Source organism: Sinocyclocheilus grahami, unplaced genomic scaffold, assembly GCF_001515645.1.
Source record: "Sinocyclocheilus grahami isolate Dianchi unplaced genomic scaffold, SAMN03320097.WGS_v1.1 scaffold953.1, whole genome shotgun sequence".
Taxonomy (NCBI): domain Eukaryota; kingdom Metazoa; phylum Chordata; class Actinopteri; order Cypriniformes; family Cyprinidae; genus Sinocyclocheilus; species Sinocyclocheilus grahami.
The window spans coordinates 262,343-276,518 of NW_015506132.1; the positions used below are offsets into that span (position 1 = coordinate 262,343).

Below are 14,176 nucleotides of genomic sequence, written 5' to 3' on the forward strand. Positions count from 1 at the left end.
TTTTTAAGGAATAAGCATTCAATATTTCTTCAGTGTTTTAATTGTAATATTAAATGACCTTTATTTTCCAAAAAAATTATTTTGTTTAATTTTCATTACTTAAAAGATAGATTAAATGAATGTTTTATGCCTTAAAACAAAATGTAAATACACAACACAGAATTTCTGAGCAAAAAATTCATAAGGTTATTGTAAGAATAAATGAAACTTGTTTTATGCTTTCAAATTAGACATGCTCAAACAGAATTTGGTTACAATAAAACATAAGGTTGGACAAATAAAACATTTCATAGGGCCCTAAACGTAATATTTGTTCAACTTTTAATAAATCGATGTTAAATTGTTTAAGTTTCATGATTTTAATTAATTAGACATGCTTTTTGATTAATAAAATGTAATTTAACCATTAAAAAGGAGTCCAGAAAAAAAAACCGCCCCCCCCCCCCAAAAGCCGTAAACCTAGGGGAAACACTGCGAAACTACTTTGTTTGGTCTTCCAAAAGAGGACACGACTACAAATCAGTGGTTAAGTTGTATTTACAACACTGTTCCAGAATAGTTTAACCCAAATTTCCAGATGTGTGCAGCACTGATCCTGGGAGAGTAGACGACAATGCCGGCAGTTCTGACTCACAGTTTATAAGTACGTTTTCATTTAAAGGATTTGCCACTGATGATTCAAACGTGAGTTTTGGGCAGTGTAGAGTAGCACTTGTTGTTTGTCATTTCTCCGATCACAAATGCAGACAGGGTTTTAAGTTTACGCGGCGCGATGCAACGCAACGTGTAAAAAGACAGTACAAGCACAAGTCATTATAATCAGTAATTATGTCCCCACTGGATGCAACAAATGCCTCGTTTGTAATGGGTTTTTAATGTTTTTGCCGCGTCGCTCCGGCCGGACACAGCATCAACAGTATGGTGAGGGGCGTAACATTTCCGTCACACGCTTGAGGTATTCAGCCAATCACAACGCACTGGATAGCTGGCCAATCCCAGCACACCTCGCTTTTCAGACCAATGAGCTTTGTAAAAATCGACGCGTTTCAAAAAGGCTGATAGAGGAGGCTCATAGAGGAGAAACAATAATGTACAGTAAGTGGAAAATAGTGTGTTTCTTTTACTTTAAACACATTTCATTACACCAAATAATGTTCTTTTTAGCAGCATCATATGACCCCTTTAAGAAATATGAAATAACCAAAAAGCTAATTATCCTCCCTTTGAACTGGTTGTCTTTAAAATACAAATCTTGTGTAATCCCAGGCTATCTGTAATCAGAAGCACATTTAAAACTGGAATATAATTTTATTTTATTCACATGTGTTTAATAAACACATAATCCTTTCTGGATTACAATCCACCATCAAAATGATACATTTAATTATTCCAACTACTGTGAGAAAAGGCTATAAATGATCGACAGCCTAGTAGCCGGGACAACTTCATGTTTAAAGACGTGACGTAATGACGCAGCGGCATGCTCGATTTTCCCGCGAAAACCTACCCGTACCACTCAAATTAGAAAGCATTATTATAAGTTGAGCATTGTGAATCGGGCTATAGTTTCGAACATTGACTGGTTATGCACGTGCTCAAATATTGATTTTGGATAATTTTTAACCCAAAAAAGCTACGGACTGCAGCTTTAAAAAATAAAAAATAAAAAATGCACGTAACAAAATCACTAAAAAATTTAATTAAAATAAAAAGGAAAACAAACAGGGCTGGGCGGCATGACGGTACAAATCGTTACCGTGAAATAAAATGTTTATTGTTAGAGATTTTGCTATATCGTGTATTACACGGTATGCAAATATACAGGTGCATCTCAATAAATTAGAATGTCGTGGAAAAGTTCATTTATTTCAGTAATTCAACTCAAATTGTGAAACTTGTGGCTCACATTTAACAAAAACCCACCAATTCACTATCTCAACAAATTAGAATACTTCATAAGACCAATAAAAAAAATGTTTAGTGAATTGTTGGCCTTCTGGAAAGTATGTTCATTTACTGTGCATGTACTCAATACTTGGTAGGGGCTCCTTTTGCTTTAATGACTGCCTCAATTCGGCGTGGCATGGAGGGGTTCAGGTCTGGTGAGGTTGCTGGCCAGTCAAGCACACCTACACCATGGTCATTTAACCAACTTTTGGTGCTTTTGGCAGTGTGGGCAGGTGCCAAATCCTGCTGGAAAATGAAATCAGCATCTTAAAAAAGCTGGTCAGCAGAAGGAAGCATGAAGTGCTCCAAAATTTCTTGGTAAACGGGTGCAGTGACGATGGTTTTCAAAAAACACAATGGACCAACACCAGCAGATGACATTGCACCCCAAATCATCACAGACTGTGGAAACTTAACACTGGACTTCAAGCAACTTGGGCTATGAGCTTCTCCACCCTTCCTCCAGACTCTAGGACCTTGGTTTCCAAATGAAATACAAAACTTGCTCTCATCTGAAAAGAGGACTTTGGACCACTGGGCAACAGTCCAGTTCTTCTTCTCCTTAGCCCAGGTAAGACGCCTCTGACGTTGTCTGTGGTTCAGGAGTGGCTTAACAAGAGGAATATGACAACTGTAGCCAAATTCCTTGACATGTCTGTGTGTGGTGGCTCTTGATGCCTTGACTCCAGCCTCAGTCCATTCCTTGTGAAGTTCACTCAAATTCTTGAATTGATTTTGCTTGACAATCCTCATAAGGCTGTGGTTCTCTCGGTTGGTTGTGCATCTTTTTCTTCCTCACTTTTTCCTTCCACTCAACTTTCTGTTAACATGCTTGGATACAGCACTCTGTGAACAGCCAGCTTCTTTGGCAATGAATGTTTGTGGCTTACCCTCCTTGTGAAGGGTGTCAATGATTGTCTTCTGGACAACTGTCAGATCAGCAGTCTTCCCCATGATTGTGTAGCCTAGTGAACCAAACTGAGAGACCATTTTGAAGGCTCAGGAAACATTTGCAGGTGTTTTGAGTTGATTAGCTGATTGGCATGTCACCATATTCTAATTTGTTGAGATAGTGAATTGGTGGGTTTTTGTTAAATGTGAGCCAAAATCATCACAATTAAAAGAACCAAAAGACTTAAACTACTTCAGTCTGTGTGCATTGAATTTATTTAATACACAAGTTTCACAATTTGAGTTGAATTACTGAAATAAATGAACTTTTCCACAACATTCTAATTTATTGAGACGCACCTGTATCTGCGAAACATATTACTGCTTAAACATTATACACCTTTTGAGTACTAAGGAAACGTGCATGAATGAGAAAATAAAAAGTGGGACGGCACTTGGTAGAGTTATTAAGTGCTATAAGCAGTGAAAAAGAACTCAATGCAGTGCTCGCGCCGACTGACAGACAGCCGAAGTGCGTGCACTGAAAGCCCCTCTCTCAACAGCATGTGATCGCGAAAACCGATCTCTTTCATGGTTTATTGTGCTTGAATGGTCAAATATGCACACAGTAATGTCACAATGCCTGTCGTGTGAAGTATTCAAGTAAATACATTCGGTTATATGTTAAATAAATGTAAAACAGTTGGGTGAAAACCAGATGTATTTCAGTATATTGGATCCGTGCAGTCGGTCTTAAAGGGACAGCTGCCTTCTGTCTGTCATTATTAATGTTAATCATGTTTGATTGATATAGTGAAGACCATGCAGTGTTTTATTTATACACTTTATTCAATTTCTATAATATTTCTAACTATGTTAAATAAACCTAGCCTACTCTAGCTGAATAATTTAAAAGTTTATGTAATATTTATTCATTCTGTTGTGCTTGTAATTTACTTCTTTTTCTTAATTTTAATAACAAAAATAAAATAAAAATAGCTATATCGAGGTACATATCGTTATCGTGAAATAAAATTTCTCATACCATGAAATAAGATTTTGGTCATATCGCCCACCCCTACTTCCAAACATGAATAAAACCTTAATGATATATAAATAATACTAATATAAGACTGATATGGACCTCAACTGAAAAAGTATTTCATGTGGAAAATATACCAAGAGAACTGTGGATATAGATAAAAAAAAGAAACACAAAAGAAAAAAAAAATTTTAATATGAGAAAAAGTCAAAGCCTGATATATTGAGTTGTATATATTTAATTACATGGATACTATAAAGCTGTAAATATCATATGCAATAATAATAATAATAATAATCTGAACAGCTCTCCCAGCAGGCTATAACTGAGTGGAGAATTGCTTCCCAGCAATAACGTTTTTTTGAGCAGAGTGACTTAAATAAAAAAAATTAAAACAAATTTAAAAAGCGAGACTGTTAAAGGGTTAGTTCACCCAAAATTGAAAATTAGCCTGTGTTTTACTCACCCTCGAGGCATTCTAGGTGTATATGACTTTCTTCTTTCAGACGAATCCAGTCGGAGTTATATAAAAAAAATGGGGGCGAATAAAGGCCTCCTGTAGTGAATCCATGCGTTTTTGTAAGATAAATATCCATATTTCAAACGTAATTAACACTTTTCTCTCACTTCCGGTTTCTGTCATACGCGGAAGGCATTCCTGCAGATGACGTAGGACATCGGTGTTGCGTGATTAGTGACAAACGCAGAGAGAGAACAAAACAAAACACCGGTCACGAATTAGAAGTACAAACCGAGGATTTGTAAAGAAAAATGTTAATATAAGCCAAGAGGAGACTGGTTTTCCTTTGCTAAAAGTAAGGAAACTTTGCTTCCTTTGCTCCTATAAACAAACTCGCGAGACTAGCATATCTCAGAGGCGCATACGTCCTGCATCATCTGCCGGAACGCCTTTCGCGTATGACAGATACCGAAAGTGAGAGAAAAATGTTTATTACGTTTGAAATATGTATTATTATTTTTTTTTTTTTAGATTTATTTTTGGCGTTTTTGCCTTTTATTGATAGGATAGTACTGAGACAGGAAGCGAAGTGGGAGAGAGAGGGAGGATGGGATCGGGAAAGGTCCGCGAGCCGGGACTCGAACACGGGACGCCCGAAGCGCAATGGCGCTACATTTCGACACGCTGCCCACGAGGCTATCTGTGATGACATGGATATTTTTTTTACAAAAACGCATGGATTCACTACAGGAGGCCTTTATTCACCCCCCGGAGCCATGTAAGGCACGTTTTATTATGGATGCTCGCGCTTTATTTGACGACTTGTGGACTATTCAACTGCAACACCCGCTGACTGCAATGATAGAGCTTGGAATATCCAGGACAATTTTTAATATAACTCAGACTGGATTTGTCTGAAAGAAAGTCATATACACCTAGGATGCTTCGAGGCTATATAACAGGCTAATTTTCATTTTTGGGTGAACTAACCCTTTAAGTAGCCTATTCACTGCACCAACTAGCAAAACCTTTATAAAAATAGAGAGGAAAACAAATCGAAACAAAAACAACCACCAAAGCCCTCAGTGGATACTGTGGCTTAATAATGGCTCAAGCACTGATGCAAAACTCTTGCCGTAGCCTGACCTGGACGTGCCATGCAAATTAACATTTCACTTAAAGCAAAGAGCCTGAGAGCACTTACCAAAGTGACTGCTGCCAGCAGAGGATAATGCTTCTGCTACATCACTATTATGAATGATAATAGCCACAGCACATCATTGAGTACCACTACCTGCCATTTCATCAGCCTACTCTAGCAGAAGAAGCCAAGTGGATGATGACTTGCAGGAATAATATCTTTTGACTCAGAGGTCCAAAACAGCAGTTGCTAGTGAAGTTTTTGGGCCATAGATAGAAAGTAGGACAACCAAGCTCATGAGAGCAAAAGACACCAGCTGTGCAGAACAAACTGACAGTTTAAAAGTCACATATCAAAAAAGTTCATTACAGCACCAATCAATCTGTTTAATATGGCCTAACGTCCATTGTATCATCAAATATTAACATCCACTCTACAGAATTAACTTGAGACGAATAGTCTGGATACATTTACACAGCTCACGTGACTATTAAAAATTAAAAAGCCAATGACAATGAACTGATTGTTCGAGATCGTTTCGCTTCAGATTGTTCATTGTTGATGTGCAACTCATCAAAACGCCTCAGTGAATCAAGTCCATGTCTTTGAGCTCAAGAGTCCCATGAATGTAGTGACCTAAATAGTGGTCAACCGATATGGGTTTTTTGACAGCCGATGCCGATTTCTTGGAAAGCAAGGTGGCCGATATAATTTTATTTATATTTAAGAAATTTGAAATCATTTGAAAAATGATTTAAAATAATTGTGTAAAATAAACATACAAAAAGTTCTTCTAAACAAACTTTAGAAGACAAAGCATTTTACACAAATAAATAAATATTTAATAAAAATCTAATTAAAAAGGAAGTAAACACGGTAACCAACAGGGCACTCAGCATTCTGGGAAGTTTGTGTGAATCATTTTTATTATTTTTCAAATAAAGCCAAAGTAACACTCATTTTACACACAGCACGTAATGAAAGTGACATGAATATGACAGAAATTAAATGTTCATTAGTCATTCAAAGATTTGTTTAAATTATATAAATGTGTGTTTGCTGAATGCTGACGGCAAATGAGAAAGTATTATAATGTTTGCCTTTCTATTACTAATAATATTAAAGCAATCGTTATAAATTATAATACTTTTTTGTATACATTTTAATTAATTTGTTTAACAGTTCTATCTGATTATTAGATAGACTTATATCCATATTAGACAGAACTGAACGACGACAGCGAACAAGCGGGAGAATATGAGCGGTGTGTGCTCAGGCACTGCGGCTGCCGTTCTCAGCGCCGTCAAAATAAAAGTCCACCTCGACCACATCGGCCAAACAGAAAAACTTATCGACTGATACCGATATTTGAAAAATGCCAAATATCGGCCTTGGCAAAATATCGGTCGACCACTAGACCTAAACAACTGACTCCTCACAAGTGAAAGAACTAAAAACAGGCCATGTTGTATATTAAATACGCATATCAGAGCAAACAGGTCAGCCGCACGCACATACATACGCTAAAAGTGACTACATTTGATTTCTGTAATGTCTTTGGCACATCTTCAGGAGTGTGTCGCCAGAGCACTCTATCATAATAAAAATGTCCATACATGATTGAACCACTGTAAGTGGCATGGCTTATGTCTTTATTGTTACTACATTACTGTTGAACTTATGAAAAATGCTCTTAAAGTTACAGTTCAAAGCAAAAATGTAGTTCCAAAACCATTTGGAACTAAAGAAAATATTTTTTATATTCTCTCTCTATTTTTTACCCTTCCATTAAGAGATGGACCATAATTTGCATGCTTCAAAGTACAAACAGACATAGAAATTCATATGAATCTAGCAGTTTAATCAAAGTCTTCTGAAGACAAGAGATATGATTACGTCATATGATGATTAGATTTAATTTAGGCTTTTATTCAGATATAAACACTGATCAACACATACATCAAACATAGCTCAAAAGTGCTTGCTTAGATGAGAACATTTTGGTTGGATGGTCTTTCAATGGATAGAAAAAAATTGATGAGAGAATAGTAAATATACCTTCATTTGTGTTGTTAAGATGAATGAAAGTCTTATGGATTTGGAAGGACATGAGGGTGAGAGTAAATGATGACAGAATTTTTATATCTTCATGCATGTCTAAACTTGTAAAGGAAGCTCTCACACCTCCTCTTGCAAATAAGACTATATAAAGGCCATGGTAAAAATATAAATTCTTTCACTAATCTTCATGTTGTCAGGCAGAAGGACAATCCCAGTCACCATTCACTTGCATTATATGGAAAAGGAGTCATTGAAAGGGTAACTGAGGTAGTCCATTCCTTACATTTCACCAAACATCTCCTTTCGTGATCCACAGAATAAAGTCAAACAGGGCTGGAACAAAATGAGGGTAGCTAAATTTTCATTTTAAGGCGAAATGTCCCTTTAAGGTTCCTGAATACACATTGGCTAAAGTTGCGTTTTGCCTATAAAAGCAAAAACACTTGTGAAATCTACTAGTAAACAGTGGCCAAGTTAGGATAAACAACCCAGACTATTTTATAAAACCAATACCAACTACATATTTAGATTAAGGGGAATTTACATTTATTTTGAATATTTTGCAGACGTACAATAGCAAGAATAAAACAAAACAAGCCCACTACTCCTCGAAGTCTAATACAAAGAAGCGTCACGAATTATCGTGTAAAAATGGCAATTTAACCACAATATATATGCATATTTTCAGCATAAAAAGTAACGCGCCAATGTGTTTTGTTAACATTTGTAACGCCTGCTGTTTACTACAGAAACTATATCGGCTGTAATCAACCATCATCACTGTAACAAGCACTAACCGTTATCCGCTTCACTTTCTTCCACTTCTTACAACAACGCCATACGCCATTCACTCTTTGTCGGGATTCCACTTCATTTCCAAAAGCTCTTCCCGCATTCCACACACGGATTCAATGGATTTTAATTGATCTGTTGAGAGATTCCTGGTCAATTCCAACGCTCCCCTGACAATCTATTGAACACAATGAGAAAGAGGGATAAGGCTTTAAACAGCTGTTTCCAAAATGGAGTGATCCCACAGCCAATCACACTTCGCTTAGTTCACGCGGAGCTGCTTGCGTGATAAAATCGTGCACTGAACAGCAACTTTAAATAATTTACATCTTGAAATGTTTGTTTTAAGGGAGTTTTATGAAAAGGAAGCAAGTTTCCAGGCTGGAGTAGGTGAGTGCTGAATACCCTTACAAAATTGCCATGGCAACCACAGTTTCCGCCAAAATACCAACCTAGAGTAATTGTTTCTATTATGAAACTATGGCAACTTGGCCACCACTGTCGGCAAAAATAAGCAAATTAAGCATGATGACTTCTGAAAGCTTTATACTTTGAAGAAGATATTAACGTACGGTGTTTTACTGTATTGGTACGTAAGTATGGATTTTATGTTATTGTATATGGTGCCTGTGAAGACACTATGAACTGATTTCTTTTTCCAGATGTAGGAAGACAGGAAGTGTGCTAGTGGATGAAGTTGCTGTTAGATGGTGTATGTCTCCATCTTCTGGTGAACGGCATACTACACAGCACTTCTTCAGCCAATCACAAACAACAGAATAATCTTTTAACTTTAAAAAGTATAATCTTTATTGACTGTTTTCACAAACAGAAATAATAAAGTATTTAAATAATAAGATATGGCTACAATACTGACATATGGTCTGACATAAACATAAGGCTTGAAAATATGGCATAAAATATGCTCAGTAAGACAAAGATTATATTACATCCCTTAATACTTCAAATAAAACAAACCAGTTATCTATACAAGATGTATACACTTGAACTTTATATTGGCCACTTAAAAAAAATATTATGTATTCCAGAGGTAAAGTATACTGAGCTAAATCACCTTTAATATGCTATAAATGTATCACTACTTGATGTTAAACAATTTCTAAAGCTTATCATGTAACTTACAATGACAAAGGTATTGTGTGTACAAAAAAATGTAACAGACTTGCGAACAGTCATAAGACATAAATAAGGAAAACAAACTATTTTAGAGATGTTCTGTCCACAAATCAGAAAGTAACATGGTCATTACTTTATTCTCTGTAGGATAAAATAACCCTCTGTACTGAGGCTTTGAAATTTAAAAATGCACATTGTTATTGCTTTGGATATAACTGACATGGGCCACTATCTCCGATGTGCTATATAAATCTTCTATTTAATTAATCTTTCTAAATATCTAATTTTCCCTTCACTGTAAATTAAGGCAAGCCTTATTTGAGATGTTACATAAAATAAGAATGATGTAGTGCTGAAATCCATTTTAGACATTTAAAAACGCATTGTAACAAATACAGACACTGATTAAAACCCTAGGCTCCTTCTTAAAAGGATGTTTTTTGGATGGCTATGAGTATTCTGAAAATGATTTTGAATCAAGTTTTTATAACACATAGTGACCAGATTAATCCGAAGCAGTAAGTAAATATCCAGCATCTAAATGGCTGTCTGTACTAGATATTTTAAACAGTCCTGTGAATACATAGTTAGTCATAGCTAAACAAATGTTTCAAATGAAGCAGTTGCACGTTGCCAGGAGGTCAGTAACAATAATAAAGCTGGGAACGTAGATGTCTGAAGGAGTCCTCTCCACGTGCGCCAGCTTGCTCTCCCTCAAACAGCATGGAATCTGGCAGAATGACGCCCTCCAGAGGATCAGGCTGACAGAACTCCACCACAAACTCTTCCTCAGCCTCCAGCAGCGTTCTGGACCAGGCAGACATGTCAAGTCTTCCAGCCACTCCTCCATACTCTTGAGGCAGTACAGATTGAGGAATGACTCGATGGAGAGAGGCCAAGTCTGAGCCGTGCAGGACATACTGTTGGGAGAAGACAGACTTGTTTCTAGAATTATTGTGCTAGAAATGTCTGTGTGTAAATACCAGGATAAGTAGCAAGTTACTTACCCTCTCTGCCATTTTCTCTTTCAGAAATGGCTTAATTATTGCAAAAATACCCTTGAAGATACGAGGCTCATTTATAATGTTTACAGCCTTTATTCTGATTGGGAAGCCATCCTGAAACACAACAGCAACGGTCAGTACTAAAATTCAATGACTTCATCATAATGAATCGATGGGCTACATTTGCAATGTCTTACCTGAAGGATGCCGACAACTTTCTTTGCCAAAAGCGGTCCTGGATTAGAGGCTTGAGAGAGGCCAACTCCTGCATAATCCACCAGGATAACAATTCCATTCACTTGGGTTTCCTCAGGCTGAATCAGCTTCTCTAATGTCAAATAAATAGCCCGAATGTTGTCCACAAATGGGTAATCATTAGGCTTCCATTTACCTAGGAAAGCAAAAGACAACATTTTTTAGTTTTTTCTTTATTGTTAACAGTAACACTGGGACAATATACTGTAGATATCAAATCAGCAAGAAAGAGAAACTGTGATCATCTTTTTGTCTCAATTATAACTATTTTAAACTGCAATAATATTTCACAATGTTACTGTTTTTTTCTGTATTTCTAATCAAATGAATGCAGCTGTAGCTAATCAGCTCATGGGGAAATATGAATAATTAACCATAACTAGTTATAATTAACTATTCATATTTTAGATCCACTGTAGATATTTAGCTGACCACTCAGGGTCAACCGTCTTGTCAATTCTAAGAACGTTAATTTCCTGGTTAAAGGAAATAACTTTCTTACTGTACAATTCTATAAGTTTGTAACATAAATCTGCATGATTATTGACTAAGTCCATTTCTCCTGTGCATTTGTGCCCCTTGTTTCTGGAGAATGCAGCTAAGAGTCGGCTCGCATTCCACAAGGTTGTAAATGTATCGGGTTACCATGAAACCAGGGTCTTGTTCGGCGTCCTGGGGTGTTACAAAGTATTTGTGAAATCTAGCTAACAAAATATATATTGTGTGTTGGAGTGGTCTAGACGCTACACAGCCTTGCAGAAGAGACTTCCTTAAAAAACATTACAAATCTTACTGATCCCAAACTTTTGAATGGCAGTCAGTGTATATATGCACTTTATGTAAGTCTGTTAAAGATCTCATTGATTTACAAGTTATCAGAATTTCATATTACTTTTTGGCCAAATAAATATCAGCTGCACCAAATTGCATACAGTATTTTTGTCCAGTTATGGTCTCTGAATAACAGTTTTTTTTTTTTCTCGAGTGTGAGCTCCATATTAACACTATATACCATACTACATATATGAGCCTATAAACTGTTCCATTTCAAAAGATTCTATTTTTTCTGACTATTATTTCTTATGTCAGGTTTTACATAGTTAATTTTTGTATTATTCATTAATCTTACCCAAAGATTTAGGTTTCGTGTCTGATTAAGGTCTTGTTAAGACAATAAGAAGCATTACCTGGTCGTAAACACAGTATGTAGCGTCCATGAGGGTCTGGTCTGGGCAGGACAGTGAGAAAACCCAGATCTAGGACGTGCTTAACTGTGGAGGGCTTCAGGTCCTGAAACACCTCAGCCCAGGCTTTCCGGCTGGCATGATAATTCAAGAGTAGCTGAAGTGCCCGGTCATAATCAAACTTTCTGGCCCTGAGGAAGCGCAGCAGAAATGCATCGTCTAACCGTGTCCTCAGATTAGGGTGGTCTTTTAGTATCATATCTCGTAATGCCTGGACATCCCGGAGCCTCCATTCGGGCTTCTCCTGGAGCTCTTCCCGTGCCTTGGCCACTAGTTCAGGAGTCAGGGTGCAGTCATAGATGGGTGGGGGTGGAGCAGGGAAGCCTACACCTGCCACCACTTCTCTTGAAGGGCCAAGATTAATGTGGCCATTTTGGTCTGCCATGAGCTATTGGTGTAGAGAAATATTCAAGAATCATTTAATATAAAATCATGTAAATGACAACCATAGAGCAGTTTACGGCTAATTGTTAATAAAGAAAATGCCATCAAGCACTATGTATATACAGTATATATATATATATATATATATATATGAAGAGTTTGGTTCCAAAACGCGATAAACGCCTTTTCTTTCTTTTTTAAATTGCGTTTCTGCCTAAATCAGTATTGTATCTGGTCGGTATTGAAAAGCCAATTTTCACGTCACCGCGCGTCACAGTGCTGCCGTGCAAAGACAAAACACCATAACTTCGTTTTTGGTCGAAATTAGTTATTGATAATTTTGAGACATATATGACCTCCTTTATCATGTGTATAAGTATCTTAGAGAAAAGCCCAGGAGAAACCAAGGCAGAACACAGTATCATCAGTTACCGCTCTTTGAATTTGTTTTAGATTGCTCAAATTAAGTTACGGTGCTCTGCATCTGTTTAGCCGTACGTCAATATTTTTATATATATATGTTTTTTTTTATAATGCAGATGCCAGCTCTCAGGGCTGCCCACTTCTGCAGGTGTGAGAAGTCGAATGCCATGACAGCATATCAAATAAAATCAGTTAGGCTACTGTTCGCAATTAAATCCATTTACTACCTTTTCTCGTAACTCCATAAAAAACATTGCAATGAACGTCATCGGCAGAGTACCTACAATAACCTCAAAATAGCGGTAAAAATGAAGTTTGAGATCATTTTCATTAAAACATCTAATAATGCAGATGCCAGCTCTCAGGGCTGCCCACTTCTGCAGGTGTGAGAAGTCGAATGCCATGACAGCATATCAAATAAAATCAGTTAGACTACTGTTCGCAATTAAATCCATTTACTACCTTTTCTCGTAACTCCATAAAAAACATTGCAATGAACGTCATCGGCAGAGTACCTACAATAACCTCAAAATAGCGGTAAAAATGAAGTTTGAGATCATTTTCATTAAAACATCTAATTGCCAGATTTCCAGTGTCCTGCCCATAATTAATTTTTTTCTGGACAAATACAATTTTTAAAGCCATTTTTCACAGTCTAGTGAGTTTCACACTCTGGAGCAGCGCGGCAGTCCACCTGTCACTCAAGTGGCCACGCCCTTAATTATGCAGAACTTTAAGGCCTAATATAATTGAAACGGATGAGTTATAAAAAAAAATTCACCCTCCTCACAGTTGTCATGAAGGGCAAAATTACCTATATAGACCAAAAGCACTTTTGTACCAGGCTGTAAACATATTTGTTTTCTACTGTAAAGGCCTCTAGCGGTCAGTCGATGAATTGCAGTTTTAGTCACTTCTGTATTGGCTTCAAGCGAGAGAGACCGGGAGGTTGCCGCTTGGAATACATTTAGTCATTTAGCAGACGCTTTTATCCAAAGCCGACGATAGCTGGAATACACCCGCCATCCTAGTTTTCCTCATCTATTTTGTACTTTGTGATCAACAAACAAACAAAAAAATTAGGGCTGCACGATAAATCGCATGTGATTGTCATGCGCATCTCGTCAGTAAAGCCGGTTCTGTGAACAGTAAATCTCCATCACGTGCTTTCAGATGGAGCAGCATTTACATTTACATTTAGTCATTTAGTAGTATTATCCAAAGCGACTTACAAATGAGGACAATAAAAGCAGTCAAAACTAACAAAAGAGCAACAATATATAAGTGCAAATGACAAGTCTCGGTTAGCCTAACCCAGTACACATAGCAAGGTGTGTGTGTATGTATGTATATATATATATATATATATATATATATATATATATATATATATAT

At 36.9% G+C, this 14,176-nt stretch overlaps 2 protein-coding genes across 2 annotated transcripts in view; both read right to left on the minus strand.

Annotated features, from left to right (window-relative positions):
- LOC107564651 (cAMP-dependent protein kinase inhibitor gamma-like) overlaps nt 1-8,595 on the minus strand; it is a 32,854-nt gene extending 24,259 nt beyond the window's left edge. The window contains exon 1 of the mRNA XM_016249787.1: nt 8,340-8,595. The gene's annotated coding sequence lies outside the window, so the exon portion shown is untranslated. The remainder of the gene's footprint in view (nt 1-8,339) is intronic.
- A 682-nt stretch (nt 8,596-9,277) lies between these two features.
- The window catches only part of LOC107564663 (alpha-tocopherol transfer protein-like), a 7,581-nt gene continuing 2,682 nt past the window's right edge, over nt 9,278-14,176 (minus strand). The window contains exons 2-5 of the mRNA XM_016249798.1: nt 11,918-12,362; nt 10,673-10,866; nt 10,479-10,589; nt 9,278-10,391 (exon numbers count right to left, since the gene is read on the minus strand). Coding sequence (XP_016105284.1) covers nt 10,113-10,391; nt 10,479-10,589; nt 10,673-10,866; nt 11,918-12,362 — 1,029 coding nt within the window. The 3' untranslated portion in view covers nt 9,278-10,112. The remainder of the gene's footprint in view (nt 10,392-10,478; nt 10,590-10,672; nt 10,867-11,917; nt 12,363-14,176) is intronic.